Below are 26,658 nucleotides of genomic sequence, written 5' to 3'. Positions count from 1 at the left end.
ACGAGCACTGGGGAGTTTCGGATGCGTGGAAGGAAAGCTTGCAGAGCTAGAAAGACTGCCCTTAGTTCCAGTAGATTGATGTGGAGTTTGGATTCCTGTGGCGTCCACTTGCCATTGATCTGGAGTTCTTGCAGGACCGCTCCCCAGCCTTCTAGGGATGCGTCCGTTGTTATTACGTGTGGTTCCGCCGGAAGCAGGAACGGCAGTCCCTGTGACAGATGTTTGGGCGACCTCCACCATTGCAAGTGATTGACTATAGCTCGTGTGACAAGTATGCGGTCTTCGAAGGATCCCGCGGCCTGTGTCCATTGCCTCGTTAGTTCTTCCTGGAGGGGACGCATTTTGAGACGGCAGTGTGGAATGAGCATAATGCATGAGGACATCATGCCGAGGAGAGACTTGAAGGTACGGACCGGCAGAGTCTTTCTCGATGCCACTGACGTGGCTAAGGAGATGAGTTTGGTCTTTCTCTCCTGAGAGGGGAAGGCTCTCACGCGTTCCGTGTCCAGAGTCGCTGCAAGGAAAGTGATGACTTTGTTTGGTTCTAGTGCCGACTTCTCTCTGTTGAGGGTCAAGCCTAGGCGGCGGAAAAGATTTAGACAGGCGCTGGAGGATGTGGCTGCGGCTATCGCAGACGGTGCCTTTACCAGCCAGTCGTCCAGGTATGGGAAAACCTGGTGACCCTGTTGACGAAGGAAGGCTGCCACGGGAGAGAGGCATTTTGTAAATATCCGTGGGGCAGATTTGAGGCCAAACGGGAGAACACGGAATTGATAGTGGGCTCCTGCTACTGCGAACCTGAGGTACTTCCTGTGTCCCTTGAGGATAGGAATGTGATAGTAGGCGTCCTGTAGGTCTAGGGACGTCATGTAGTCGCCTTCTTCCAGAAGGCCCAGGATTTCTTGTAGTGTGACCATACGGAACAACTCTTTCTTTAGGAACACATTGAGCGTTCTCAGGTCGAGGATTGGTCTCCATTTCTTGCCTTTTTTGTGAATTAGGAAGAAGTGGGAGTAGAACCCTTTCCCTTTTTGGGTGTGTGGAACTTTCTTTATCGCTCCGTTTTGAAGCATGGAAGCTATTTCCTGAAGAAGCAGCCGTAGATGTCTGTAAGACCGTGTGGCTGGTGGTGTCGTTGGGGGAATTGAGAGAAATTCTAGTTTTATGTCCGAATTGGATAAGTTGTAACACCCACCGATCTGTTGTTATTTTTTGCCAATTCTTCAGGAAGAACGTGAGTTTTCCTCCAAGTCTTAAAAAATGTAATGGTGGATGGGCTGGCCATTGGGATGAGTCATTGGCGGTTGCCAGCAGGTCTCTTTTGGTTTTTTCCCCTGTAGGACGATTTATTGTAGGAAGATTGATGTCATGTCTGGCCTTGACGCTGTTGGTACTGTGTTTTGCTCTGGGTGTACGGGTAGGAGGACCTGTTCTGATAGGATCCTCTGTATGCAGGTTGTCCCCTTCCTCTGTTACCACGAAAGGACTGGTTTCTAAATTGTAGAGTTCCCAGAGCTTTGGCCGTATCTGTGTCCTTTTTGATAGTGGTGAGGGCTTCGTCGATTTTTTCGCCAAAGAGATGTTCGCCATCGTAGGGCATATCGATGATTTTTGTTTGTACTTCCTGACGGAAGGAGGTGGCCTTAAGCCAACCTTGTTGTCTCAGAACAGCGGCACCTGCCATCTGCCTGAAGCCAGTCATGGCTACGTCTATTGCACAGTCAATTAGTTCAGAGGCAGATGTTTGGCCCTCTAGGAGAAGCGAATGTGCCTCCTCCCGTAAATCCTCTGGTAGATTAGCTAGGTAGGGCGCGATGTCTGCCCAGAGTTGACGGTTGTAGCGGCCCAGGAGTGCAATTGAATTCGCGACCTTCACCGTCATTGCAGATGTGGTGGAGAAGCGTTTTCCAATGGTATCTATCTTCCTGCCCTCCTTGTCGGGTGGCGTCGATAAAGGAGATGCAGGATTGCGCGAGATTTTCTGCGCCGCTTGTGTTACCAAGGAGTCTGCTTTGGGGTGACCCGTGAGGCATGCTGGCGCCGATGAGATTGCTTTGTATTTTTTATCAAGCCTGGGCACCACCACAGGAAGTGAAGCTGGCGTTTGCATTAGTTGTTTGCCTTGTTTCCATAGGTAGTCAATAATCGGGATTGACCTAGTCGTCTTTTTTGTAGGCTCCTTAAAATCGTAGAGGAAACATTCCGTCACCTGGGTTTCCATAGACATATGGAACCGTTTGGCCGCCCGCTCTATGAGGTTATGGAAACCACCAATGTCAACGGGTGGTGATTCCGAAGACTGTGGCTCTGGAGAGGCCGGGGATTGAGCGACGTAGTCCTGGTCTGCGTCAGGGTCTGAGTCGTCATCACGAACTTCCCCTTCTTCTTGATCTCTCTCCTCATCGTCGGACGAGAGAATGTCTTGTGTTGGATCTTGGTCTTTAGAAAGTACCAGTGGAGGAGGCTTATGTCTAGGTACAGGAGCAGGTACCTGTGTAACTGGAGGTGCAGTTGTAGTGGTTTTCTCTGGGAACCGCTCTTTATAGTCCTTTATGAGGAATTGTAAGTCCGAGACAATGGATGCTGGTAGGCACACCATCGGTGTTACTTGTGTGTGCACCTGAGTATGGACAGTCTGTTCCATGTGTTCCTCCACTTCTTGTTCCTCATCTGTGCTTTGGCACTTAAGCACCAATTCTGAAGGACTAGTGGCCTGAGTATATAACTCCTCATCCAACTCTTCATCTTGCAATAAGCAGGACGGGGTCAGTTGTTGCACCTTACTAGGGGATGTCATGTCTGGAGTGATTGGCTTTTTAGTTATTTTGATTGTGACATGGGATGTCTGGGCATCCATGGCATGTGAAAGTAGTTCAGACTCTTTCCATGTGCCTGCGGTCGTCGACGCCTGTGTCGACGGTGCCGCCGTTGTAATCTCCGTCGTCGCCGGTAATTTACTCTTCGTCGACGGTGTGTCCGTCGACGACGCCCTCGTCGACGTTGTCCTCGTCGACGGCAATTTCTCCGTCGTCGACGGCTTCGTGGTCGTCGATGGAATACTCCTCGTCGACGAGGGAGGCTTCGTCGACGTTGCAGTTTTCGTCGACAGAGTCGTCGTCGATGTCTTCGACGTCGATCTCGTCGTCGACGGCACAATCCTAGTCGTCGATGGGACGGTAGACGACACAGGTCTACTCGCCGACAATGAAGGTGTCGTTCTCATCGTCGAGGAAGATGCCGACGATGCCGTCGTCGTCGACACTGTTGTCGTCGACGTTGAAACGGTTCTTAGCGCTGAGGTGACCATTGACGTTGTCATTGTCGCCGGAATCAGCGGCTGCTTCCTGGGGACAGGAAGGTCCTTGTCAGACACTGGTGTTCTGCCCTCTGAAGACTTTCTAGAGGCTTTCTTAGGAGGGGTGTCTGAGGGGCTAGGGGAAGAAACCCTTGGCCTCTTCAAGGAGAACTGCGAAGCACCAGAAATGCTCTCACCTTCTGAGACCAAGTCGCTCTCTGGTTTGTTCTTCAGTCTGTTCAGCCATAGTAATAGGCGTCCTTCTCGGTCCTTCAGGGTTTTGTTGGAGAAGGTTCTACATATTTTGCAGTCCTTGGCCTGATGTTGGGGGTAGAGGCAGTATAAACAAGTTTCATGTTTGTCCTCTACGTGTAGCCTTTTTTTACTGCAGGAAGAACAGGCTCTAAAGAGACCTTTTTTCTGGCTATCAGCCATAGCAAAGAAGTTGTGAAAAAAAAATCCGTTTTTGAAGAAAGAAGCAAGTTTCCTGAGAAGAACTCAGGTGGAGACTCCCTAGCGCAACGTGCGGTAGAAGATCTGAGAGACTGAGGCTCCTGACAGGAAGGTTCTAGAAGGAGGTAGTAGTTGATTGGTTGGTTCTCTTTACTTTGGTCCTTTTTACAAAAGGACACAGATAGGCTACCAAGGTGGGACCCTTGGGCCTACTCTGTTTTGGTCCTTCTTACATAAGGACTTAGATAGGACACTAAGGTGAGACCCTTAGGCCTATTCCTTTATATGTATGTCTATAGGACATTACTTTTTATATACCGGAGGCTCCCGTCTCGACGACGGGGAATGATTCAGGCATGTGAATCTATGAAAGACACCCAAATACTGGATAACCAAGAAATTATCTTTAATTCTGAGTAGGAGATTAAAGAGCCTCTCCCTTGCCGTAGTCTCCACAATCTTAGTATACCGGTTGGATGTTATTGGAGCGGACACTTGTTTCTACTTCCGGGCCAGCACAATTTTTAAACAATAGAAGATTACTTACAATTCCTTCCTTAATAATAAATCCCAATGATTTTTAGGACTCAATTTAAGAATTGTCACTTGAGTCTTTCTTCCATGACTCATAATCTACTATTTCTTTTATTGTTGCCAGCTCCTTTTTTGCCCAAAAAATTGATAAGTTTGAACGGACATGCCCATCATAAATGTAAGGAGTCTGCCACTCTTCACAACCTGTATATTTATTGGTACATCTAGGCAACTTCCTGTGCAAATATTTTGGTGTTACATTCCATCCCATCATCACCTTAATGGAGGATTCCCAGTGGGGTACCTACTTACTGTTAGGGACCGTATTTTGTCACAGTGTTCACCATGAGTAGTATAGTAGTGATTTCCCTAGTATGGGTCATGTATCCATCCTCATGTTGACTGCTCAGGACTGAACCCAATGTGTATAATTATGATAACACGCCTTTGGTACCCTTGTATTTGGTAAGAAACGTTTCGAAGTCTGTGTTTTTTCTATGGTGAGAGCCTGCCTATTCGATGAATATAGCACTCACTGAATCAAATGGTGAGAAGTACATCTCTCTTATTCCCTTATACGTTGTAATGACAGCCCCTTAAAATATAAGCCTGCCAAGATCCTGCATTCCCCCTTGTTCATGCCGCAAGGACCATCTTCGTATAAGCATGTGCAAATTATCGTTTAAATATGTATTCTTTGGAGACAGGAAATGTGTTAACCCTTTCCATGCGGCCGCGATTCCCCTGGTGTGCTGTAAACAACACGAACAGGGGCGGGCCGTGACGAACCCCAGCCGTCATCAGCACACGAGCACCGTAGTGCATGACGGCTGGGGTTCGTCATCAGCATGGGAGGGGTTAAACCCTTGTTAATGGCTTCTCTAATCCCACACAGCAAAGACCACCATTTCCACCACAGACGGACACACAATTTGTTTTTATTCAATCACACTGAACCAAAAAGAAACTCCAGCACTTCACTTGTAGGGAATGTTGTGCACTCCTACCAAGAGCACACAATAAAACCATAGCACCATCAGGTATACGACAGACGTCACTAATGAGGACTGCGGCTTCGACGAGTTCCTTTACTTGAGGTAGAGACAGTGGTGACTCCGGGACGAAACTCAACTTCAATGTCGCTGTCCTTTAGAAGTGTACACAAGAAGAATTACAAAGCCTGGTTCAAAAATCCAACATTCAGGAATACAAATCTGGAATGAGTTTTATTATTTATCTGTTCCCTTTAAAAGTCCATGATTCTTATTTGCGCCACAGTATTAAAAGCCCGAGATTTAGCAGCAGAAGTGTCCTTTGCCTCCTCGCATCAAAGATATCAACTTTTAATTATATCAGTAGATTGGAGGACCTTCTCCTGGAAAGCATCGAATGGCTTATCAGCTGTTGGTCCCCATCTCCTCCCCCTGGGCAGATATTGTTAGCCCCCGCCCCTCTTCCGGGCCTGCTTTGTTCTCCGGGGCTTCAGGATGGTGTAGTTGGCGTAGGTTGTGTGCTGTTCCGAAACAAAGGGAAAGTAGAATGCGCGCAACAACTTTGATGACCTAAACCGGGAAGAAGAAAAAACAGAAAAGATAAATTCTTCAGAATATTGTAAATCAGCCGATGTTGTTGTGGGAAAAGGGAAATTGATTAATGAGAGGTGGCCTATTTAGTGGCTCTGTTTTAAGAATGACTCACAGAAGCGCCAATGACAGGGCATGGCTCATACAATCAACATCTGTGGGACAGAGTCGGACAATTTTCTCCAGTACTAAATTTAGGACACTGGATGAAAAGTGGGCATTCCCAGGGGAAATTGAAAACAGTCACAAAGTCATCACTTTGTGAGTATTCATAAACCTTTCCAATAGTTTCCTCACCGTAATTGCTCATCTAACTTGAAGAAAAACACGAAGCACTGGCAAAGTCAAATAGGTCTGGGTTTAAAGATTAACTCTTGCAGCATTATCGCAATACAGCTATACATACAGGAAGTAGCCAGCAGGAAAGGACAAACAGCAGGGGCGGCCTCCCCGCGATGGCGCAGGAGCGCTGCGCCGCCCCACTAGCAGAGCCAGCAGCTAAAAAATAAAACGATATTTGATTATCGTTTTATTTTTAAGCAGCTGGCTCAGCAAACATGTGCAGGGAGGGGTGGAGCATGGATGGGGATAGGAGGGCTATGTGCACTCTCTAAGAACACATGTGCTTGGCCAGCTGTCTCAGACCGACCAAAACACACATGCGCACTTAGGTTTCTCAAGCCCGGCTGCATTGAGTAGCCGGGCTGGAGAAACCCCACAGACCCCCTGGTCTGAGCAGGGCGTCTTCCTAGCCTGTTCAGGCCAATCCCCACACTGCAAGGGAGTCTGATGCAGTCCCAGACACGGAAGAAGAAGCCCTTGGAGCGACGCGAGACGCGGCCGTCAACTTAAGGTATGTTTTATTCTTTTTTTTTATCCTCCCCCGGCCCCCTCCTCGCGCGCACCCGACTCCCACGCCCGCTACTTTTGTATGTGGTGGCCGCCACTGATAAACAGGCTTATAGTTCAGAAGTAGTACCTCATGCCATTCAATGCAAGCACTTGAGTGGAACTAGGAAGATACTCTAAGTCAAAACCTTTAGGTGAGAAATGAATACTCCATTGGGCTGAACTAAGATGTGTTTGACAAAGACTCAAGCCAGTGTCTGAAAGAGACTTTCCATTGAAAGGGGCAGACTCTAGGCCTACTCATAGTATATTGTGAGTATAGACCTGTTTCACAGCAGTGCTGTCAACATATAGATCTACTAATCATGTGCAGTGTGAGCAGGAAAACTTGCAAGCACCCTCAAATTTGTAAAAATGAGATATCTAAGGGATATCCCTACATGTATCAAAGGTTTGAGAGTTGAGGAAATAACGTGGAATACCAGCCTGAAGATAATCTAAAGGAACATTACTAAAGACAACAAGAATATCTCTGCATACTTTTCACCATCATCAACCAATTTTATTTCGGGTCAGGTAGCCATAAAAGTACAAAACAACACATCAAATTTAAAACGATATATCATTATAATAAGATAAAATAAATACATAATAAAAAATATCAATTTCTCAGCAGTTTAAATAAGACGAAGGATAATAGCAATTGGAAATGTCAAATTAAAATAAGCCTAAATACAATCTAGTGAGGTGCCCCAGGCTTTAAAGGACAGGGAACACCCTCTCAGGCAACCAACATTTCCGAATAAATTTCAGAGGTCAATACTTTTTGAAAAGGTGAGTAAAATCACAAACTTTACACTTGATTTAAAAAGGAAAAAGTAAACACGTAGGGATACCCCCTCAACCAACTGGTGTCACAGATAGAAAAAACCCTGTAACAATAGCCTAAGATAAGCTCTCGCAGGGCCCGCTATGCCATCCAGACAACTAAGGTTGTGATCTAGTTTGGAGGTTCTTTCAGAAATCTAGGTTTCACTAATGTAATAAAAGTGTGCAGTGCATGGAAATAATTAAAGTTAAATCTGAGCCAATGTGGATCTAAGTCTTACTGGTCTCTAGAGGAAGTTTACCCCAACAACTTTTTGTCTGATATACCACATTGAGCGTAAGGCACAAGTTACTTACCTTCGGTAACGATATATCTGTAAAAAACAGTAGTTAGTATTAGATTCCTTACCATAGAATAACCCCAGGCGTCAGACTGGATCCGGAAACTTTTGCGTAGCAGTACCCTTGCGCGTCGGTAGGCGTCGTCTGCGGCTCCGCTTCTGTCGTCGGCGTCGGGATGACGTCGCCGGAGTACTTAGACGCCGCCCTCGAGCGCTGACGTCAGTTCTTATACATAGCTTTTCCGCGCCAGAAACGCAGAGCCATGATAAAAACCAACACTGGTGCCATGAAACTAGGGCCCTGAAAGGGGATGACCTTAACCCTAGATATCGGTTCGCAGAACGGGGAGGATGGGTGGGGCGGTAAGGAATCTAATAATAACTACTGTTTCTTACAGATATATTGTTCTTGAAGGTAAGTAACTTGTGCATCTGAAAGAAACAGGTTAGTATTAGATTCCTTTCCTTAGAATAGATACCCCAGCAATACCAACCCCAGTGGTGGGTCTGCGAACCAATGATCACACCAGAAAGTCCTGGAAAACGGAACGGCCAAAAAAGCCATCTCTCCGGACTTGGCTGTCCAGGCAGTAGTGTTTTGCAAACGTGTGCAGCGAGGCCCACGTAGCTGCCTGACAGATGTCCTGCAAGGGGACTCCCCGACCCAGGGCAGTAGTAGCCGCCGTGGCCCCAGTGGAATGGACCCTCAGCCCAACAGGAGACTCCTTTTTAGCCAAGGAGTAGCATACCTTGATGCACAACACAACCCACCGAGAGATGGTCCTCTTGTGCACCGCCCGACCTTTCTTAGCGCCCACGTAACCAACAAAGAGTTGGTCATCCACCCGGAACTGATCCAAATAGAGTGAGAGCGCACGTTTTGGGTCCAGACGGTGGAGCCTCTCTTCCTCTTTCGAGGGATGCGGAGGCGGAAAGAAGGTGGGCAAGGTGATGGACTGCCCAATGTGGAAGCCTGTGACTACCTTGGGCAGGAAAGAGGGTCGCGTCCGCGACACAACTTTGTACGGATGGACAGAAAGGAAGGGAGGTTTAGAGGAAAGAGCCTGGAGCTCACTCACCCTCCTGGCAGAGGTGATGGCAACCAGGAATGCAGTCTTTAGAGTACGGAGATAAAGTGGACAGTTATGAAGTGGCTCGAAAGGAGCGCACATCAGATAGGTCAGAACAAGGTTCAAGTGTCACTGAGGCATCACGAAAGGAACAGGAGGAAACATATGAGTGATACCCTTCAAAAACCTATTTACAACTGGGGACTTGAACAAAGAGGGCTGATCAGGGAGCCTTAAGAAGGCGGAAATAGCAGAGAGGTAGCCCTTGATAGTGCCCAGAGCAGAGCCCTGCTGGGCAAGAGAGAGAAGAAAGAGGAGAACCTCGGAAAGAGGGGCAGAAAGGGGATCCACAGCCTTTGCTGTGCACCATGCCACAAATTTGTTCCACCTGCAGGCGTATACCGATTTTGTGGAGGGACACCTGGCTGCCAGAATCCCATTACAGACTTCAGGAGGCAAGTCAAATAGCCTCAACTGCCGCCGCTCAATCTCCACGCATATAAGTGGAGACTGAACAGGTTCGGGTGGAGGACCGTCCCCTGCTGCTGCGACAGAAGGTCCTCCTGAAGAGGCAGACAAATCGGGGGATCGACAGACATGCTGAGTAGCTCAGATACAAGTATCTTCGTGCCCAGTCCGGAGCCACAAGGATAACTTGGGCCCTGTCGTGTCTGATCTTCTTCAGCACTCTGGGCTGAAGTGGCATAGGCGGAAAGGCGTACAACAGACCGCAGCTCCACTCGCGACGAAAAGCGTCTCCGAGCGAGTGCCGCCTTGGAAATTCCAACGCGCAGAATTGATGACATTGCACGTTCTGTGGTGAATAGATCTAACCAAGGCTCTCCCCACTGCTGAAAGAGGCTTTGCGCCACGTCCAAGTTCAGACGCCATTCGTGATCCATCATGCACCGACGGCTGAGTTCGTCCGCCCTGGCGTTTTAGGGAACCTGCCAGGTGTTGAACCACCAGGGTCACGCCCTGATGTTCCAGCCACTGCCAGAGGCGCAGAGCCTCCTGGCATAGAGTCCACGACCCCACCCCGCCCTGTTTGTTGCAGTACCTGATGGCGGTGGTGTTGTCCATGAACACCTGCACTACACTCCCCCGGAAAGAGGGGAGGAATGCCTTCAGTGCAAGCAGGATCACCCGCAGCTCGCTGCTCCAGAAGGTTGATGTGGAGCAGGGACTCCGCCGGAGACCAGAGGCCTCTGATCTCTGCCTCTCCCATGTGGCCCCCCCAGCCCTGGAGGAACGCGTCCGTCACAACTACGTGCTCCGTTTGGGGTAGGGAGAGGGATCTGCTGCTGACCCAATCGCGGTCCTTGAGCCACCAATGCAACTGTCTTGCAGTTCCCTCCGAGATCAAGACATGGTAGGACAAGTTGCCCTGATGCTGGGCCCACTGAAACTTCAGGTCCCACTGCAGAGCCCACATCCGCCACCGGGCGTGATGCACCAGAAGCAGGCAGGAGGCCATCAGCCCCAGGAGCCACAGCGTCAACCTGACCGAGACTCGGGATAATGGCTGAAAGATCAGAATCAGAGCCTGAATATCCCGAACCCGCTGTTCGGGAGGATAAACCCGAAACTGCGCTGAGTCTAGAACCGCTCCAATGAAGAGGAGCTTCTGAGAGGGACACAGGTGTGACTTAAGCACATTGATGGAGAACCCCAGCAGGTGCAGGAGGTCGGCCGTGGTCTGGAGGTGGCTGACGACTGTCTGGGGCGAGCCCGCCTTCAACAACCAGTCGTCGAGGTAGGGGAAGACTGAAACCCCTAACCTGCACAAATGAGCTGCGACCACGGCCATCACTTTCGTGAACACCGGTGGGGCGCTGGTAAGGCCGAAGGAGAGCACGGTAAACAAAGTGCTTGTGGCCTACCGTGAACCGCAGGTAACGCCGGTGGGCCGGCAGGACGGGGATGTGAAAATAAGCGTCCTGCAAGTCCAACGATACCATCCAGTCTCCTGGGTCCAGGGCAGCTAAGACCTGAGCCAAAGTCAGCATCTTGAACTTCTCCTTCCGGAGGAAGCCGTTGACATTCCGCAGGTCCAAGATAGGGCGTAGGCCCCCTTTGCCCTTCTTGGGAACCAGAAAGTAGTGGGAGTAACAACCACACCCTACTTCTGGCCCAGGAACGAGCTCGATGGCCCCCTTGGCCAAGAGGGCCGTAACTTCCTCTCGCAGAAGACTCAAGTGATCCCCCGACACGCGGTGGTACTGTGGTGGCATGGCTGGAGGGGTCGCCTCGAAGGGGAGGGAGTAGCCCCTTCAGACGATTTGCAGCACCCACCTGTCCGATGTGATGGTGCGCTAGTGGAGGAGGTGATGGCGAACCCTGCCCCCCACTGGCGCCACATGGGCCTGAAAGCTCAGACTAGGAGGGTTTCGAGGCGGATGCTGCAGGGGTAGGTGTGGAATGACCTCGCCGTTGTCCCTGACCGCCGCCACAGCGGTTACCACGTCCGCCACCGCGCTGGATGTTAGTCTGCGGGCCGTGGCTGGCAGGACGTGTAGGGGCGCCCCTTCCTTGGCCACGAAAGGAGCGAAAGGCGACAGTTTGCTGGCCCGGGTCGAGAGGGCCAAGGACTCGGCCGTAGCCCTTGAGTCCTTAAAGCGCTCAAGCGCACTGTCTGCCTTGTCGCCAAAGAGGCGACGGCCATCAAATGGCATGTCCATAAGGGTGTGTCGTCGTTGCCATCGCCCTGCCCAGCGAGTCTGTGGTATCCAGCCCACACCGGAAGGAATACCGTGCCGCATCCCGACCCTCCTCAATGGCTTGGGTGAGTTTAGTCCGGACCCCCTCCGGACATTGTGGCAGCACGTCCGTGACCATGTCCCACAGAGAGTGGGTGTAACGGTCCAAGAGGCACGCGGTGTTGACTGACCGCAACCCCAAACTAAGTGAGGAGAACATCTTTTTACCATACTGTTCGTACCTCTTGGATTCCCGATCGGGGGGAGCTGTCGGGAATGCGGTCTGGGAGTTAGAGGCCTGGATGACCAGGCTCTCGAGGTGGGGTGGGTGGACAGTAAGCAAGGGTCGCCCGGAGCCGGGAGGTGGTACCTGGCCACGTTCCTATCTACAGACGGACCTGTAGCGGGCTTGGACCAAGTGCCCAGAAGAACCTCTGACTAGGCCTCATTAAACAGCAGCAGAGGCTCAGCCGATCTTGCCTGCGGTTTAAGGACCTCAGTGAGGAGGTTAGTCCTCACGGCCGCGACGGGGAGCTCAAGGCCCAAGTCCTTGGCAGCCCTCGTCAGCACCACAATATAGGCAGCCCCCTCCTCCGTAGCCACGGTAGGAGGGGAGACAAAACCAGTGTCGGGCAAAGTGTCCAGACCACTGGCCTCCCCTAGCTCACCCGTCCAGTCCTGGGAAGACTGGTACTCACGTGCCAGAGGGTCCTCTGACCCCTCCCAATCCTCCTCGCCACCCATCTTCTGGTACTCAGGTTCAAAGGATGGGGCCGGGTCGTAGATGTAGAAATCTCCTTCACAGCGTTGAATCTTGCGCCGAGCTGTGCCGCTCCGACGCCGGCCTTGAATCGAGGGTAGGACCGGGGACGGCGTCGTCCTGGGACGGCGCCGGGGGCGACACTCTGGGGGCTGGCGCAGGTGAGGTCATGAGGTCGACCGGTGACGGCGGGGCCCTGCGGCGTCGGGACCACAGTCGCTGATGGCAACGGGGGCTGAAGCACCCGACGCGCTTGGGGACCCAGTCGGGCCGCTTGGCCCAAAGGCGCCGCGGAAAGTGAGCGAACTCATGGCCATGAGGAAGGCCTCGATCTCCTCCGGTGTCGCGTTCTGCCCAGGGACCGGCGGGTATGGAGCAGGTCGCGACGCCTGAGGCTCCGGCGGAGCCGCGGGGGCGGTGTCGCCCGAACCCCCGGCCGCTTTGCGCGAGCGTCGGGGGGAGTCAGAAGAGCGATGTCGCCTCTTCAACTTCTTGTGCCTCTTACCTGAGGACTTTGAGCCCGAAGACTGATGACGAATCCCGGAACTGTGGTGACTCCGGCCCCGCGACCGGTCCCTCGACCTACTTCCGGACCGGGACCTCGAGCGGCGCGAGGCGACTGCCGGAGCTCGAGTCGCTTGCGGGACCGCTCCCGTCTAGCTTTGGACGTCAGGGCCGGGCAGTCGGAGCAGGACTTGTTGTCGTGGTCGGGGCCCAGACAGTGAAGGCACTGGCGATTGGGGTCGGTAACCGACATCAGTTGGCTACAATCGATGCAAGGTTTGAACCTGGGCATCCCTACCGGCACCGTCGGAGTCGAGAGACTTTGAAAGATGATCAAAAAGGATCGAAACCGTTAGTCAAAAATTGACTAAGGGTACAACTTTTTCCGGATCGGCGCTTGCTGGTGCGGAAAAAAGAAGAACTGACGTCAGTGCGCGAGGGCGGCGGCTAAGTACTCCGACGACGTCATCCCGGCGCCAACGACGCCGACGACAGACGCGGAGCCGCAGACGACGCCTACCAACACGCAAGGGTACTGCTACGCAAAGGTTTCCAGATCCAGTCTGACGCCTGGGGATATTCCAAGGTAAGGAATCTAATACTAACCTGTTTCTTTCAGATAAGTTGGATACTGAATACACAACACTGGGCCTTGTATCGGCCTAGTAGATCCTTCCGACAGAGGTAAAATCCACAGTGAGCGCTGTTTTGCATACGCAGTGTAGAAGAATAAGACATGATCATCGTTTTCAACACTTGGCATGCCATAGGGCATAGTTTGGTGGGCGTAGCAAGGTTTTTACTCCATGTGCCAGTGAAAGCAGCAAATGGGAGGGTTCCAAGCCTAAACGTAAGGCAAAGGGCTCTCCAGAGATGCAATCACATAGTTCATATAATCCTCAAAGTGGGATAACACTTGAAAGACCGATAACGATCAGACAAACTGCCTGAAGGGACAGCCGAAAACCTATTGTAAAAAGCAACATTCCAGTAACTTAATTTAGCAATTTACCTGGCATTCTTGAGCATTAAAGAAGGATTCTGCCAGTATTCAGAGAGGCCAAGCTTGAACAGCCAAGTTTTTATATGGAATATCTAGGGTATTGTAAGTGCCAGGTGGTTATCAACTATCTCCTTGACATACTTTCTATACGGGGCCAGTTCCCCTGTCAACCACAGTCTTGTCCAGTATAGGATAGGTTTCAGACAAGCTATGTCAGAGAGATATCTGAGGTTTAAGTCAAAGTGACGGAGTGTTTTTTAGTATTCTTAAGAGGGATTTTATAAAAGAGTACTCGCCTGTGTCTAATGAATCGAGGCTGCAGTAACCCCACAGGTCAGCCCCATATAACACTGCCCCGGGTGTTTGAGCCTTTTACATTTCTACCTCTGGGAAAATAGAATATGAAGCAGCCTTGTTGACAAATCTTGATATTAAGCCAGCTCTCTGTTTAAGGGTTAATGCACTTTTATCAATCTGGCCCAGCCATTTGTGGGAGTCACTCAATCTTTACACCCAGGCAATCAAATTCATCGACTCTTTCTATTTTAGTGGCCTCTAGAGCCAATGTCCCTCTGATCTTTTGCGGTGATGAAAAACCATAAACTTAGATTTATTGTAATTAAGTTCCAGGCCATGATCCATACAGAATGAACTGAACTTCCCCAAAAAAATGTTCAGTCCGGAGAGAGTTTTGAAAAGAACAGTGTCGTCTGAGAAAATCAGCTTTTGTGTCTGCCATTTTAGGGAAGTCGTTTTGACAGTTTGCTAGGTAGGGGATGCACCATCAATGAAAAATAAAAATAGAGTGGATGCCACAAGGAATAGGGATGCAAGTGTTTGTTTAACTGCCTGGGCCCCATCTAACACTAGCAAAATTCCCTGTGTAGAGTTGTTGGATCAGGGACAGTAAGTCACGTGGAGCCCCTTTTTTCCACAAGGACCTCCCACAATTTGTTCCTCGGGACAAGGTAATAATTTCACAATAACTAAGTCAGCCCTAAAGGCTTTGTCCTAATGTTTCATACTATAAAGATTAAACCTGTGAAATCTGCCATGACTTTTTCCAATGAACCAATGGAGTCTTTAACCTTGATGGTTGGCTTTACACCTTACTCAAAACTGGCGTATTTGTGTCCATATAAGCTGGCAACCATCATACATACAGCTGTAAAATTACAAATACATACAATTACAGCTTGCAAAAAAATATACAACCCCTCTCAAAAGGATCTAACAGGCATTATCACACTAAAAACCCCCAGGGATTGTCAGAGTAGGTGGCCATCACCAAAACAATTTCCTACTACTGTAATATGTGAAATTGCACGTACAAAATACCAGTCTATAGCCTGTAACACAATGAGATAACAGCCAACTGTTAAAAGTGTTAAACAGGGATTTGCTCTTTGCACCTAGCTAATAACAGCCACAGTGGTCAGGGAAGAGACAATAGGCTGGCCTCACCTAAAGAGGTCCTTTTCATCTTAACAACAGATACTGCAGTCCCACCCTTCACCCCATCATCTACCAAATGGCAGGGCCACATGGAGACTCCTTGGCAACTTATCTCAGCTAAAGGCCTAATTACATTTCTACAGGAGACTTGCATCTTCTTTGTCCAATTCAGTGTCTAGGTCTCTGTCCTTCAGCTTCAGGAGTGTCAACAATACACTTGCACGGACTTGGAAAATAACCTCACCTCCATGTTGTCGTGAACAGGAAAAGGCCAGGGGGTTCCAAAATGGACTCCACATGCCTCTATTGTTCTGGCTTATTTATACACACATGCACAACATACACTTGGTATGCTACTGCTAGGATTTGGGTTAGCGTACAGAAGCAGTTGTTTAACTGAGGGGACCAGTAGACCTCCTCTACAGTGACATAGATAGAAGAAAGGTCTGGTAACAACTGTAGATTTCCACACACAATACACTGCCACCACCGTTTTACATGCTAAACCCTTGTCAAGGACGATAGTCCACAGTCAGAAAAAAGAGGGGACGTTTGGTGCTCGACAGGACAGGACAGGTCCGGGACCACACTCATGTCAAAAGGCATGCAAAGGCCTCTTCGCACACACAAGATTAATGCAAGGCTAGGTTCAAAATAAAAAAAAACAGCTTACCAGATACTTGCAGTTGGGCACTGAGGACAGAAGAGCACAACTCTACACCAAGCAGGGGACATATACATCCCAACAGGGGCCACAGGATAGACAGGGGCTATGGGTCACATCCACGATGGTTGAGTCGTTTGCTACTAGTGTTGTGGGGCCCTTCCTACTATGGCTGTGCAAACTGCACCAAGTACAGCCCTTTCAACATTTGACTTAAAGAGTAGCGAGGTTGAACAGCCACAAGCTTTTTAGGGAGATAGTATGGGGCCAAGAGGTTACAACTCAACAATCAACAAATGTGATAAAGTGATGCCCAGCGCTGTACTTTTTAATGTTACTCTAAATACTGTATAGTTCCATGTGTACGACATATGGTTGTAGAATACGGTGCTCCATCAATAGAGGCATTTTCACCCTCTCCCTTTCCCAATATCCACCCTCCTCCCCTTTAGATGGAAGATTCCCACTATTACGGCGTTCCTTCGTCTATGGATTTAAGCAGGATTAATCTCAGGTGCAGTTCTCTCAAACATTGTCAGTGTCTTAATATGCAGTCCAGCTCTATAACCATTCCTTAGTCTTAATTCAACTGTCTCAGCAGATGCAGTGAACTGACCCAGGCCTGTATGTCTCACAACCATGGGAGTAGGATAATTCTCATGGTGTACCTGCATGTTACTTTCAGCCGTACTGGGCAGGCAATGGTAGCAGTTGCAGTGCGGTCTGGTTGTCCTCTGAAAAGATGTGCAGAAAGTTTCAGGGACCGTGGCTGCAGCCTTCTCGGACTGCTGCAAGCCAGCACTCTGTCAAGGGGAGGAGTGGCATCCAAGCCAACTCTTCCTCTGGTGATAATTTCAGGCAGAGGTACTCCCTGGGCAGACTGAACTCTGCTCTGCATTGGTGCAGTCCCTTTGCTCTTTGTTGCTGGTGGCAGCAGTTGATGATCACACCCGCAGCTGACTGGCAGTTGACACGTTTGAGGCATTACTTGGTACAGTTCACTTCACCAATTGGGCTGAGAGGCTGGAGGGACGTTCCATAACATGGGTCTCTTCTAGCGCACTCTTTCTGGATTATCAGCTTCCTCTTGAGTTCCCCTTCTGGGCAGTATCTCCACTTGCTGGGCCAGACCCAGTACTTTCTTATCTCAGCAGGCAGGCTTTTAGGCACTTCAAGCAAACCCAGAGCTACTGTCGCACAAAGTCCCCTCACCTCTGGTGGTCTGGCAAACAGGTTGATACTGGTTACACAGCAGCTCTTCAATAGTCATGGTCTATTGTTTTACCCAGGTCTTTTATATTTTCAGAGAAAATGTATTAATTCAGCGATTTCTAAACATTATCTAGCAATACACGAGGAAGCACTTTATACCCTTCGGTGAATGTTTGTTACCATCTGATTACGTTTTTCGGATTTATTTTGTATTATATTGACTTTTTAGGCTTTTTATTACCTTTATTTCAATGTGTCACTGTCATTTTTTGAATTAATTTATATTTAGAGTTTCAAGTTTTAGTTATTAGTTTGATATTAAGGCAATACAAACAATTCATAGAAAAATAGATTGATCGCACATGAACAACAAACGTGCCTATATTTGGCTCTCATTAGTCAGACATCCTCATTAGTGATAAATTTACCTAATTCAGGATGATTTGTGCCCCAGTAACTGCAAATAGGACAGGAAGGTATTTCCAAATAAGAACGGGATGGCCTCACACACCTCCTGGGTGTCCTCCTTCATCATTGGCCATTCCACGCTCGCCAGAGAATCCTTTAGAGGCGGGCGGCCCTCGTCATGAGTTGAGGGACTTTTCAAGGATGATCCGGGGAATGGGAATCCAGGTAGCTAAAAACTCCATACACATACCCGTAACAGAACAGTGCCTTTATTAGGGGGGTGGTGTAGGGATGCATAAAATAAACAATTGGACACTTGAGGCTTAATTACTCAGCTCATGTCCTTATGGGTTGGCATTTTTCAGCCCTGAACAGGCTCATGAGGGATACACCCTTTGTGCATTGCCTTTACAGCGCGGGCATTACAATGAATGTGTCATTACCAGGCGTTCCTTTAGCGTGCAAGTCGTTACAAAGACTTGCTTTAGGAAATACGTTGTTGGTTAGATTTCAAGTCTAACATACAATGTTATCACAAGGTTCTGGTTTTCACATAACGGCTGAATTTTACAAAAGGTCACACTCTCACTGACACAGATAAAAAGGTCTGGCCATACTAAGAATTCACAGAACATGGTACGCTGCCACCACTGTATCTTTATGTGCTACATATAGGACGGTGTCAGTAGCCCATGGTCAACTACGACAGCATGCTTATGTACCACTCCAGGTCACAGGACAGGTCCTGGACATGCATTATCATGGGCAGGCCTTGGGCTCTGCACCCACTCTAGATTAGCTTGATGCCAGGGTGAAAATAAAAGTGAAGGTACCAGTTTCTTCTGAAATTGGACACTCAGTGCAAGCAAACATGTCAATTCACCATGTGGGGGACATTTATGTTCCAAGAGCAAGTCTGACTAATGTACCCTCTCCATAGCCGAATGAGGTGGACAAAAGACAGCGAGAAGTGTGGAAGGGTGACACTACTTTTGGAAGAAAAGATGCACAGATCCAATGCACCAGCTTATTAGGGAAAAGTGTAGGGCAGCTGTAGTTGGCTGGCTTAGTATATGGTGCACACTTATTTAAGTGAAGCACCCTGTACTAATTCAGACAAACCTTATGGTTATTTTAGTGGTTTAGACAACCACAGAAAGCTCTCTAAGTGGTAGCTGTGGGGAGGAGCCTTCAGGCTTAGTCCAGAAGGAGAGTAAAACAGCTTGTTTTAGTGAAAAAAGAACCACACAGTGTAGTTATAAAAATATGTATTTATTATAAATACTCACTAACACATTGGTCTAACTCCTGCCCGGAGATATATAATCACAATACACACAATACTTCAACAGTTGAAGAGGTAAGTAGCACAAATACACAGTAGTCTCCAGGGGTAGACCAAATCATATACTAATAAAGTGGAATGCAAACAGCAACCTGAGTCGGTCCCCAGCTCTTCTAAGAAGAGCTTAGAAGAGTTAGAAGAGCTGGGGACCCAAGGAACCACCCAATGTAAGTACCCAGTAATCCCACTGAGGATGTGTGCAGAGTGGAAACACGACCATGTACTCAATACAAGTCAATGGGGAAGTTGTGGTTGCAGTTTTCAAGAAGATGGACCCTTCCCAGAGGATTCTGAAGATGGAAGGTTGGAGAGTCACCCCACCTGTGGATACCCCAGGAACCAGGAAACCTACACCAGGGAAGCCAGTGCATCGGTCTGAAGTGATGTCGGAAACTGCCGTAGATGACAATGGAGGGCTTCAGTGAAGGTGATGCTGGGGAAGAAGGTGAAAGAGTCCGGTGGAATCCAAGGGTGGATTCTTGAAGAGGAGTACCTGTAAGCAGAGGGGACAGAGTCTATGCCACTCCGCAGTGACCTGGAGGAACGGGAGACCAATGACCACCAATGAACTAAGATGCAGGAGAGTTGACAGTGATCTTGTTGCTGCAGCTGCGGGAGCACCAACAAGCCTTGGCAGCAGCAACAGATGATAAAAACAAAGAAGGTGCAGTGTCGGGAGCCGTTCACAGCTGTCCCATGTCGGAAGTCGAGAGCCAGGGAGTTGATGTCCGGCGAGAGCACTAACAAGCTTTAGCAGCAGCAACAGACGAGAAAAACAAAGAAGGTGCAGTGTCGGGTCGAGCTAGGTCCAAGGGACTCACCAAACACAGGAGAGTCAAAGCAAGCCCAGAGCAAGCAGGGGAGCCCACTGGAGCCAAACAAGACCCTCAAGAGGACCACAGGCCAAAGACACAGGAGTCGCAAGAGGACCTTGAGCACCTCACCAAGAATGTAGGCCCATGGTGCAGAGGATGCGGTGAGGATGAGGATCTTGGTAGCAGGAGATGCCGGTCGCTGGAGCTTCTTGGAGCCCGAAGATCTCTGGATAAGAGTCAACAAGGCTTGGTAATGGCAAGTTGACGCATTGCACAAGGGTACTGTTCTAGCAGTTCCGACAAGGGATACTGGCTTCAAACTTGCAGAGAAGACAGTGCAGTAAACAAGGGAGTTGCAGAACCTTTCGGACTCCATAGGACATCATAAGCAGTAGACCGATTAGCTTGGATGCGGTGCCTACAGATACAGGGGAGTGACTCCTTAACTCCAAGGGCGATTCCTTCAGGTTTCTTTGATGCTCACAGGCCTGGAGAAGAACCTGTATGGCGCACACACAGAGGACGCAGAAGACTAGTAAGATTACAAGACCAGGAGCAGCAGGAGTCTTCCAGATGCAGTCTTGGTTCGCAAAGCGGAGCCCTAAGAAGTCCAACGTGCACAGACGGTCGAGGATGAAGTGGTTTCGGAATTGAATCTTGTCCCACGACGAATCTGAAAAGCCATCCACAGGTAAGCCCTTAAGTACCCAAAGGAAAGGGTTGGGACAATTCAGGGGTCCCTCCCAGAGGAGGGGCTGGGCAGGGGGTAGGATGCTCCCATGTCCTTTGTCCAGTTTCGCACCAGAGCAGGAGCTAACGGCTCCCTGGTTCCAACTGGAGTATGCAAGGAGGGCACCAAATGTGCCCTTCAAAGCAGTCTGGTGGCGCTGGCAAGTGCCCCCATCCTAGTCCAATACACTAAGTCCTGTCTGGGAGGTGGTTAAACCTCCCTGTGGCAAGAAACATATTGTTCTACCTTCCCCTGCTCAAGTCTGGGTCAGCAGCAGGAGGGCAGAATCGTGTCTGTGGTCAGCAGCAGCATTAGCTTGCTGTTAGACCCTAAAAGGCTGGTACCAGAATACAGGGGGGGTCACTAGTAGTTCCCCATCACATGGGATCCTACATTCAACACTGAAGTCGGTGTTGGGGTAGGATTCCAACACGTTTGATGCCAAACATGACCAGTTTCGGCGCCGCCAATATATAGTTAGACATCTCGTAATTGACTTGATGTACACTATAGGTATAAAATGGCTGACCGCATTTACAAAGCCAGGATAAACTACTCCTCGGTTTGTAGGAGGTGTCCTGCTCATGCAAGGCACCCTCACACGTATAACCAAGCACCCTGCCTTCTGGATTGAAAGGCCTACCTTAGGGGTGAATTACAGATTTTAAGTACAGTGCCCTCAGATATAAGGAATTTATGTGTTGAGGGGTGCTAGCACCAGCTCATACAGGCTGCAATGGCAGGCCTGTAGTCACAGTTTGAGTGATCTCTCATGGGTGGCATAATACAAGCTGCAACCCATGGGAGACCCCTGGTGTTCTTATTATGCTCTGGGTACCATAGTACCATATACTAGGGACTTAGAAGGGTACACGAGAAGCCTATTAGGAAGGTACCAACGTACATACTATAATCCAATTTAGAGAGAGAGCACAGTGACTGAGGTCCTGATTAGCAGGATCTGGGTCAGACTAGTCAGAAAAACAAAATGACACCAGCAAAAAGTGGGGCTGACCATGAAAGCAGATCCTACTTACCTACACGGGCTAACTGACAAGGTCTGTAACTTGCTAATGTGACTCACAGACGTTATGGCAATTAGAAATATAGCTTTCAGGGTCCAGGTGAGGAAAGGATCGAGGGTTCAAACATCAGAAAGGTTAGAACAAAATGAAGGTCCCACTGCAGCATAATGAAAGGAGTGGGGGCATATGTGAAAATCATTTAAAAGAACTGCATCCCAACCAGGGATTTCAATAATGAAGCCTGATCAGGCAAATGCAGACAGACTGAAAAGGCCAATACCAAACCTTTAATTGAGCCCACATCAAAGGGCCAAAGATAATAAAAACAACTGTGCATCAGGCCGTTTTACCTGTATGAGGCTGACTTGCTTATCAACAGAAGAGTGCATAGACTCGGCGAGGGGAAGCGAGCAGCCAGAATAACATCCACCACTTCAGAAGGCAGATCTAAACTTAGTTGGTTCCACTCAATCTTAAAGGATTGAGGTGTAGATTTTAGAGGTTTGGGAGCAAAACACTTTCCTGCTGTTGTGCCAACATATCCTCCCATACAGACAGCTTAAGTGGAGGACTTATGCTCAGAGCCAAGAGTTCAGAGTACAAACACTCTGAGACCTGTCCTGGACTAAAAGAATGAGTTGTGCTCTCTCCTGACAGACCCTTTTCAGCATTCGTAGGATCATAGGCAGAGGTAAAAGCTTACAGTAGGCAGAAGTCTCACCAGAGTTGTAAATCATCTCCTGGACACCCCTCAAAGGAAATCTCTTGTGCACAATATGCAAGACACTGAATATTTTTGGAGGTGACAAAGGGGCTATTACAGGCATGCCCCACAGGTCAAAGATAGATTGACCTCTGGGTGAAGTTGCCGAGTCTGTGGTGATGAGGCCAGAACAAACAAATCTGTTTAGCTTTGTCCTATCCTTTTCTGGAAAGGCATTTCATATTTCTTCAGCAGTGTGGAAGAACTTCGTACACTATGTCTCAGAGGATACGACTCCAGCAACTGGCACATGGTATTAAAAGAATGCATTGCACAAGAGACAGAAGAAAAATCTTTCCTGCCCATTGCAACAATTCTCTTAGATATCCTATCCAGAACTGCAGGAAAGGAGTTAGGATTCACCTTGCAAGTGGAGGTTACAAGGAGCCGCTCTATGATGCTTAGCAATGGAGCGATTTGCTGCAGATACAATGGTTTTGAGAAGGCTGACATAAATGAATCAATCACAGCTCCTTAAACTCGCAACACAGGTTGTGTGGTAGAAAACATAGGTTGAACAGTCTCTTTAAAAGTATTTTTAATTTATTATATTTATAAATCGCAACAGCTATCTCAAACAGAGGTGTCCTGGCGCAATTTGCAAGTGCGGAGAGACAGTTTGGGAACATCTGCCGCCCTTCTAACCGCAACAGCAAAAGTAGCAGTTGCTTCAGTCAAGGCTCCAGGGGGATCAAAGACAAATTATGGAGAGATTCCAAGGCCACTGTCATTTGTCATTTGGAAAGTCGAAAAATAAACTACCCCCAGTTTAATGAAAAGGTAGCTAGTTATAAGTCTCCTCATTATTGAAGTCATCATGTTGGGCAGGCTTAAAACCTGGTATTCCACCAGAGTAAAACCATAAGATAAATTCCATTCCCCTGAAGCATTGTTGTAGAGACTGGAACTAGAAGAGAGTCTTCCTTCACAAATGGATGTGCGTTTGTGATCATATAGTGTGACATAGGTCAAACCCTAGCTAAATATGGCTCTGAATCCTGAGTCTAAATTAATACTGGAACCAATGCACCTGGGGCAGTACCAACTCTGGATTGACTGACAGGCACAGTCTTGATCGTGCGGCCCAGTGCTGTAAATGGCAGTTTCAATGGAACCACAGCCAGAGGGTTCATGGGGACAGAAGGGGCACAGAGGGACAGCCAAAATTATTTTGTCTATCTGCAGCATGACCACAACTTGCTGCGGAGATGGCAATGGCCTGAGGAGGTTGGGGTACATCAGGTCTAGCTCCTCATCTGGCATGGGGTTTATGGAACACATACTGTGAGACTTTACCAAAGATCGGGAGCATCTGGACATCGTAAAGCCTCATCAGCATTTCCTATGATGCTATTTCGACTTGTCTTCTTTTTTTTTGATGAATGTGTGAGAGCAGCCCCTCTTTATTCAATTTATAGGGCACGGATTTGGATTCTTGTCCTAAACCAGTGAAACAAATGCAATTTGCCATGCGTGCAAGATCCAGCCAAAGCATCGGGAACCTAAAAAAAAACTCCGGCTGCTCAAGGTCTGAACAGTTGTTTTGACCGGTAGGCACCAGGAAGTGTTTCCAGTGTTTTTTGGCGCTGTTGAGCATTTTGTTCGTGGCAGCTAATCTGTTGCATGGCGGTGCACCAGCTGGGCTTGTGCAGCGGAGCCGGAGGCAAAGAGGGGAGCCGAGCCGGGTCGGTTTGACGGCGGGAAAAAGACCGGCTGTTTCTGACGGGACCAAGCTCCATCCGAGGGCCGAGCCCACGCGTCCTCACGACCACACCTGCAGAGAGGTAGGACAACGGCGTCTGGTCAGCAAGTGGGGCAAGGAGCGAGGAGCAAGGAGTCTGCAGTGGCGTTCTCCCGCAGCAGCACCGCCGCAAAACCGCACTTGTAACCGTATTAGACCGCAGAGCTCATAAACCGCAGCCAGTGACTTTTTTTTTCTTGCCATCGCCGTAGCAGCTGCAGCAGCCTCTCCTGCCCCCTTGCCCTCCTGCCATTCTGCCCTTACTGCCTGCGAGAGGGGAGGTGTGGTGAGACGAAGTGCACGGGAGTACGGGGATTGTGAAGCCTCTCGTGCAGCCGCTCCAATAGTCCTGCAGCTCGGTGTGGCATAAACCTGCGATCAGTTCCTCAGCTTTAAGCGGCCAGAGACAAACGGCTGAGGTAGTAGCCGAAGCAGCCACCGAAGTGAGGGCAGAGGTCCCGTGCTCTTTCCTGCCCTTTCTCGCCCTCCTGCTGCATCCTGTCCATCTGGGATGAGATCTGGCAGGGTGAGGATACTGGGCCCGCAAAAGAAAAAGAAAAGTAGAGGGAAAACTGCGAGGGCAACAACGGACTCTGAGCAGGTCCCCAACCTGTTGCTGTGTGACACAGAAACCACAACAGACAGAATGTCTAATTCCACCTTGAAGGGCAAAGACAGGGCGGTCTTTAACACTTTTGGCTACCAGCCAAAGATAACATCAAAATTGTTCTACTTAAAAGACGCCGGTTCGGCGGTCTTCTCAAGCAACGAGAATAACATGGGCCTTCCAACCCCTTTAAGTCCCCTAGTGACCATCATCAAGGGCAGTTCTGACGCTAACGGGGGGATTCGGAATCCTCAAAGCAGCCCCACATCAGCCACCGTCACTACCAAACCCTCAGCGGGAGATCCAACTGAGTGTAGGGGTAGTCCAGTGGCCAAGTCCGCCTTAATCCAGCAAGGGCGTCGGCTCAACTCTGCGCCATCCCCTGCGCTATCCTCTGTCGCCATATTCAACGCCCCACACAACACACAGGATCCCCTAACAGATCCATCTGGTGAAAAATCTAGCAATTTAGAAGACTCCAATGGAATGCTACATGAACTCAGTTTCACTTTCAGCATCCCGTGCAGCCAAAATGGCGAACTTCCGAACTACTCAGGAAACCACTACTCAGAAAAGGCTAGCGTTTCAGTCGCAAGGATAAAAGGAGTTGGCAACCACCATGGGGATGGCGCAATAGTCTCGGTTCAACAGGGACAACATAGAGCGAGGAAAACTGAGCCTGACCCTGAGCCTGAGCTTACAGAAGAGCTAGAGGGCGCAGAGGAAGCAGAGGGGGGTGTGAAATAACCCTCCTACTTCGAGTCAAAGGAATGGAAAGAAATGCTGCACTCATACGGGGACACTACTCCTGGTCACCCGCAGCATCAGCACAATTAAGGCCGGATGTAAGCGTGGACCGCCAACAAGAGAAGGCATGGGCCACTGCCCTTGACATTCTACAAAAGTCAGCTGACGCAATGACTTATCAGGCAGATAAAATGGACATACAAATCAGCCTCCTAAACACACTTGCTGTGTATGTAGTCAAAATTGACGACAGGATCTCAAACTTGAACAGCTTGATCAGACGTGCCCAAGAAGCGTAAGTCCACTCGCAACAAGGATGTGACTGTACACCTATAGTGGACAAACTCAGCACACTACCAGGGATCATGGAAAAGCTTGTGGTAGACCTAAAAGAAATGGCAAAAGCAAAACCCTCCCTTGGAACTGGCAGCGATACCGACCTAGGAGATTTAAGTGAAGTTCCTAAAAATAAAACAGCCACCAACTCAAGGCCAAGAGGGGCTGAAGGGACCAACTCCTCCCTACTCCAAGATCCATCTGGGCAAGGTTGCCAAACTACTGAACAGCAATACTCTCCGGTCGTTAGCAGCGTAAACTCTTCCCCTCTCTCCTCAATTGAAAAAGAGCCGGGAGCCCCTGATGGGAAGGTGAAAAGACAAAGGAAGCGGAAAGGACGCAATAAAATGAGAAGGGGCAAACAAGATCTAAGACTGTACCCGATGTTTAAAACCTTTAGACGTCCGGCAGCCACAGGGAATATTGACCCAAAAAACTCTTCAGAGCCTATAACCGTAGGGGAAGATCAACCAATCACGCAGGACAGTGAAAGAAGGAAGAGGGGCATTTCCCTAGCGACAACAGAAACTAAATTAGTAATGGCACCTCTAGGAAAAAGGGAGCACAGTGGGACAAATGAGCAATCCATGACTCCCCACACGGCCCCCCCAAACCCACTTAACACTCAGAACCTTAAGACCCAGAGCCAAATTTCCTGCCACAAGACAAGCCAACTCGGCGGTACTACGACCTCAAATCAGGCATTCACAGTTAGCGGTGCCAATAACACACAGGGCGTAACTCCAGCAAGCAACATAGGATCCGTGGAACAAGTAAAAAATGAAAGGCTTGTCGGCGTGCTGATCGAGGATTGCTCCATGGGCCCCTTGGCAAAAACAGTATACAGTTCAAGTGTGCAACCAACAGAGGTAACTCCAAGGGCGCTCAGTA

General features: G+C 49.1%; 2 protein-coding genes across 3 annotated transcripts in view; both read right to left on the bottom strand.

Annotated features, from left to right (window-relative positions):
• Positions 1-1,366: 1,366 nt before the first annotated feature.
• On the bottom strand, positions 1,367-3,730 carry LOC147732673 (uncharacterized). The gene has a single exon (XM_086954302.1). It carries the CDS (start codon positions 3,728-3,730, stop codon positions 1,367-1,369), a length of 2,364 nt encoding a protein of 787 aa, XP_086810428.1.
• A 1,466-nt stretch (positions 3,731-5,196) lies between these two features.
• ALG9 (ALG9 alpha-1,2-mannosyltransferase) overlaps positions 5,197-26,658 on the bottom strand; it is an 810,763-nt gene continuing 789,301 nt past the window's right edge. For both annotated transcript variants that reach the window (XM_086957174.1, XM_086957175.1), the window contains one exon: positions 5,197-5,844. In XM_086957174.1, the coding sequence (XP_086813300.1) occupies positions 5,721-5,844 (124 nt within the window). In that variant the 3' untranslated portion in view covers positions 5,197-5,720. The remainder of the gene's footprint in view (positions 5,845-26,658) is intronic.

Source organism: Lissotriton vulgaris, chromosome 2_1 (genome assembly GCF_964263255.1).
Source record: "Lissotriton vulgaris chromosome 2_1, aLisVul1.2, whole genome shotgun sequence".
Classification (NCBI taxonomy): domain Eukaryota; kingdom Metazoa; phylum Chordata; class Amphibia; order Caudata; family Salamandridae; genus Lissotriton; species Lissotriton vulgaris.
This window is presented reverse-complemented; position numbering and strand designations above follow the sequence as displayed.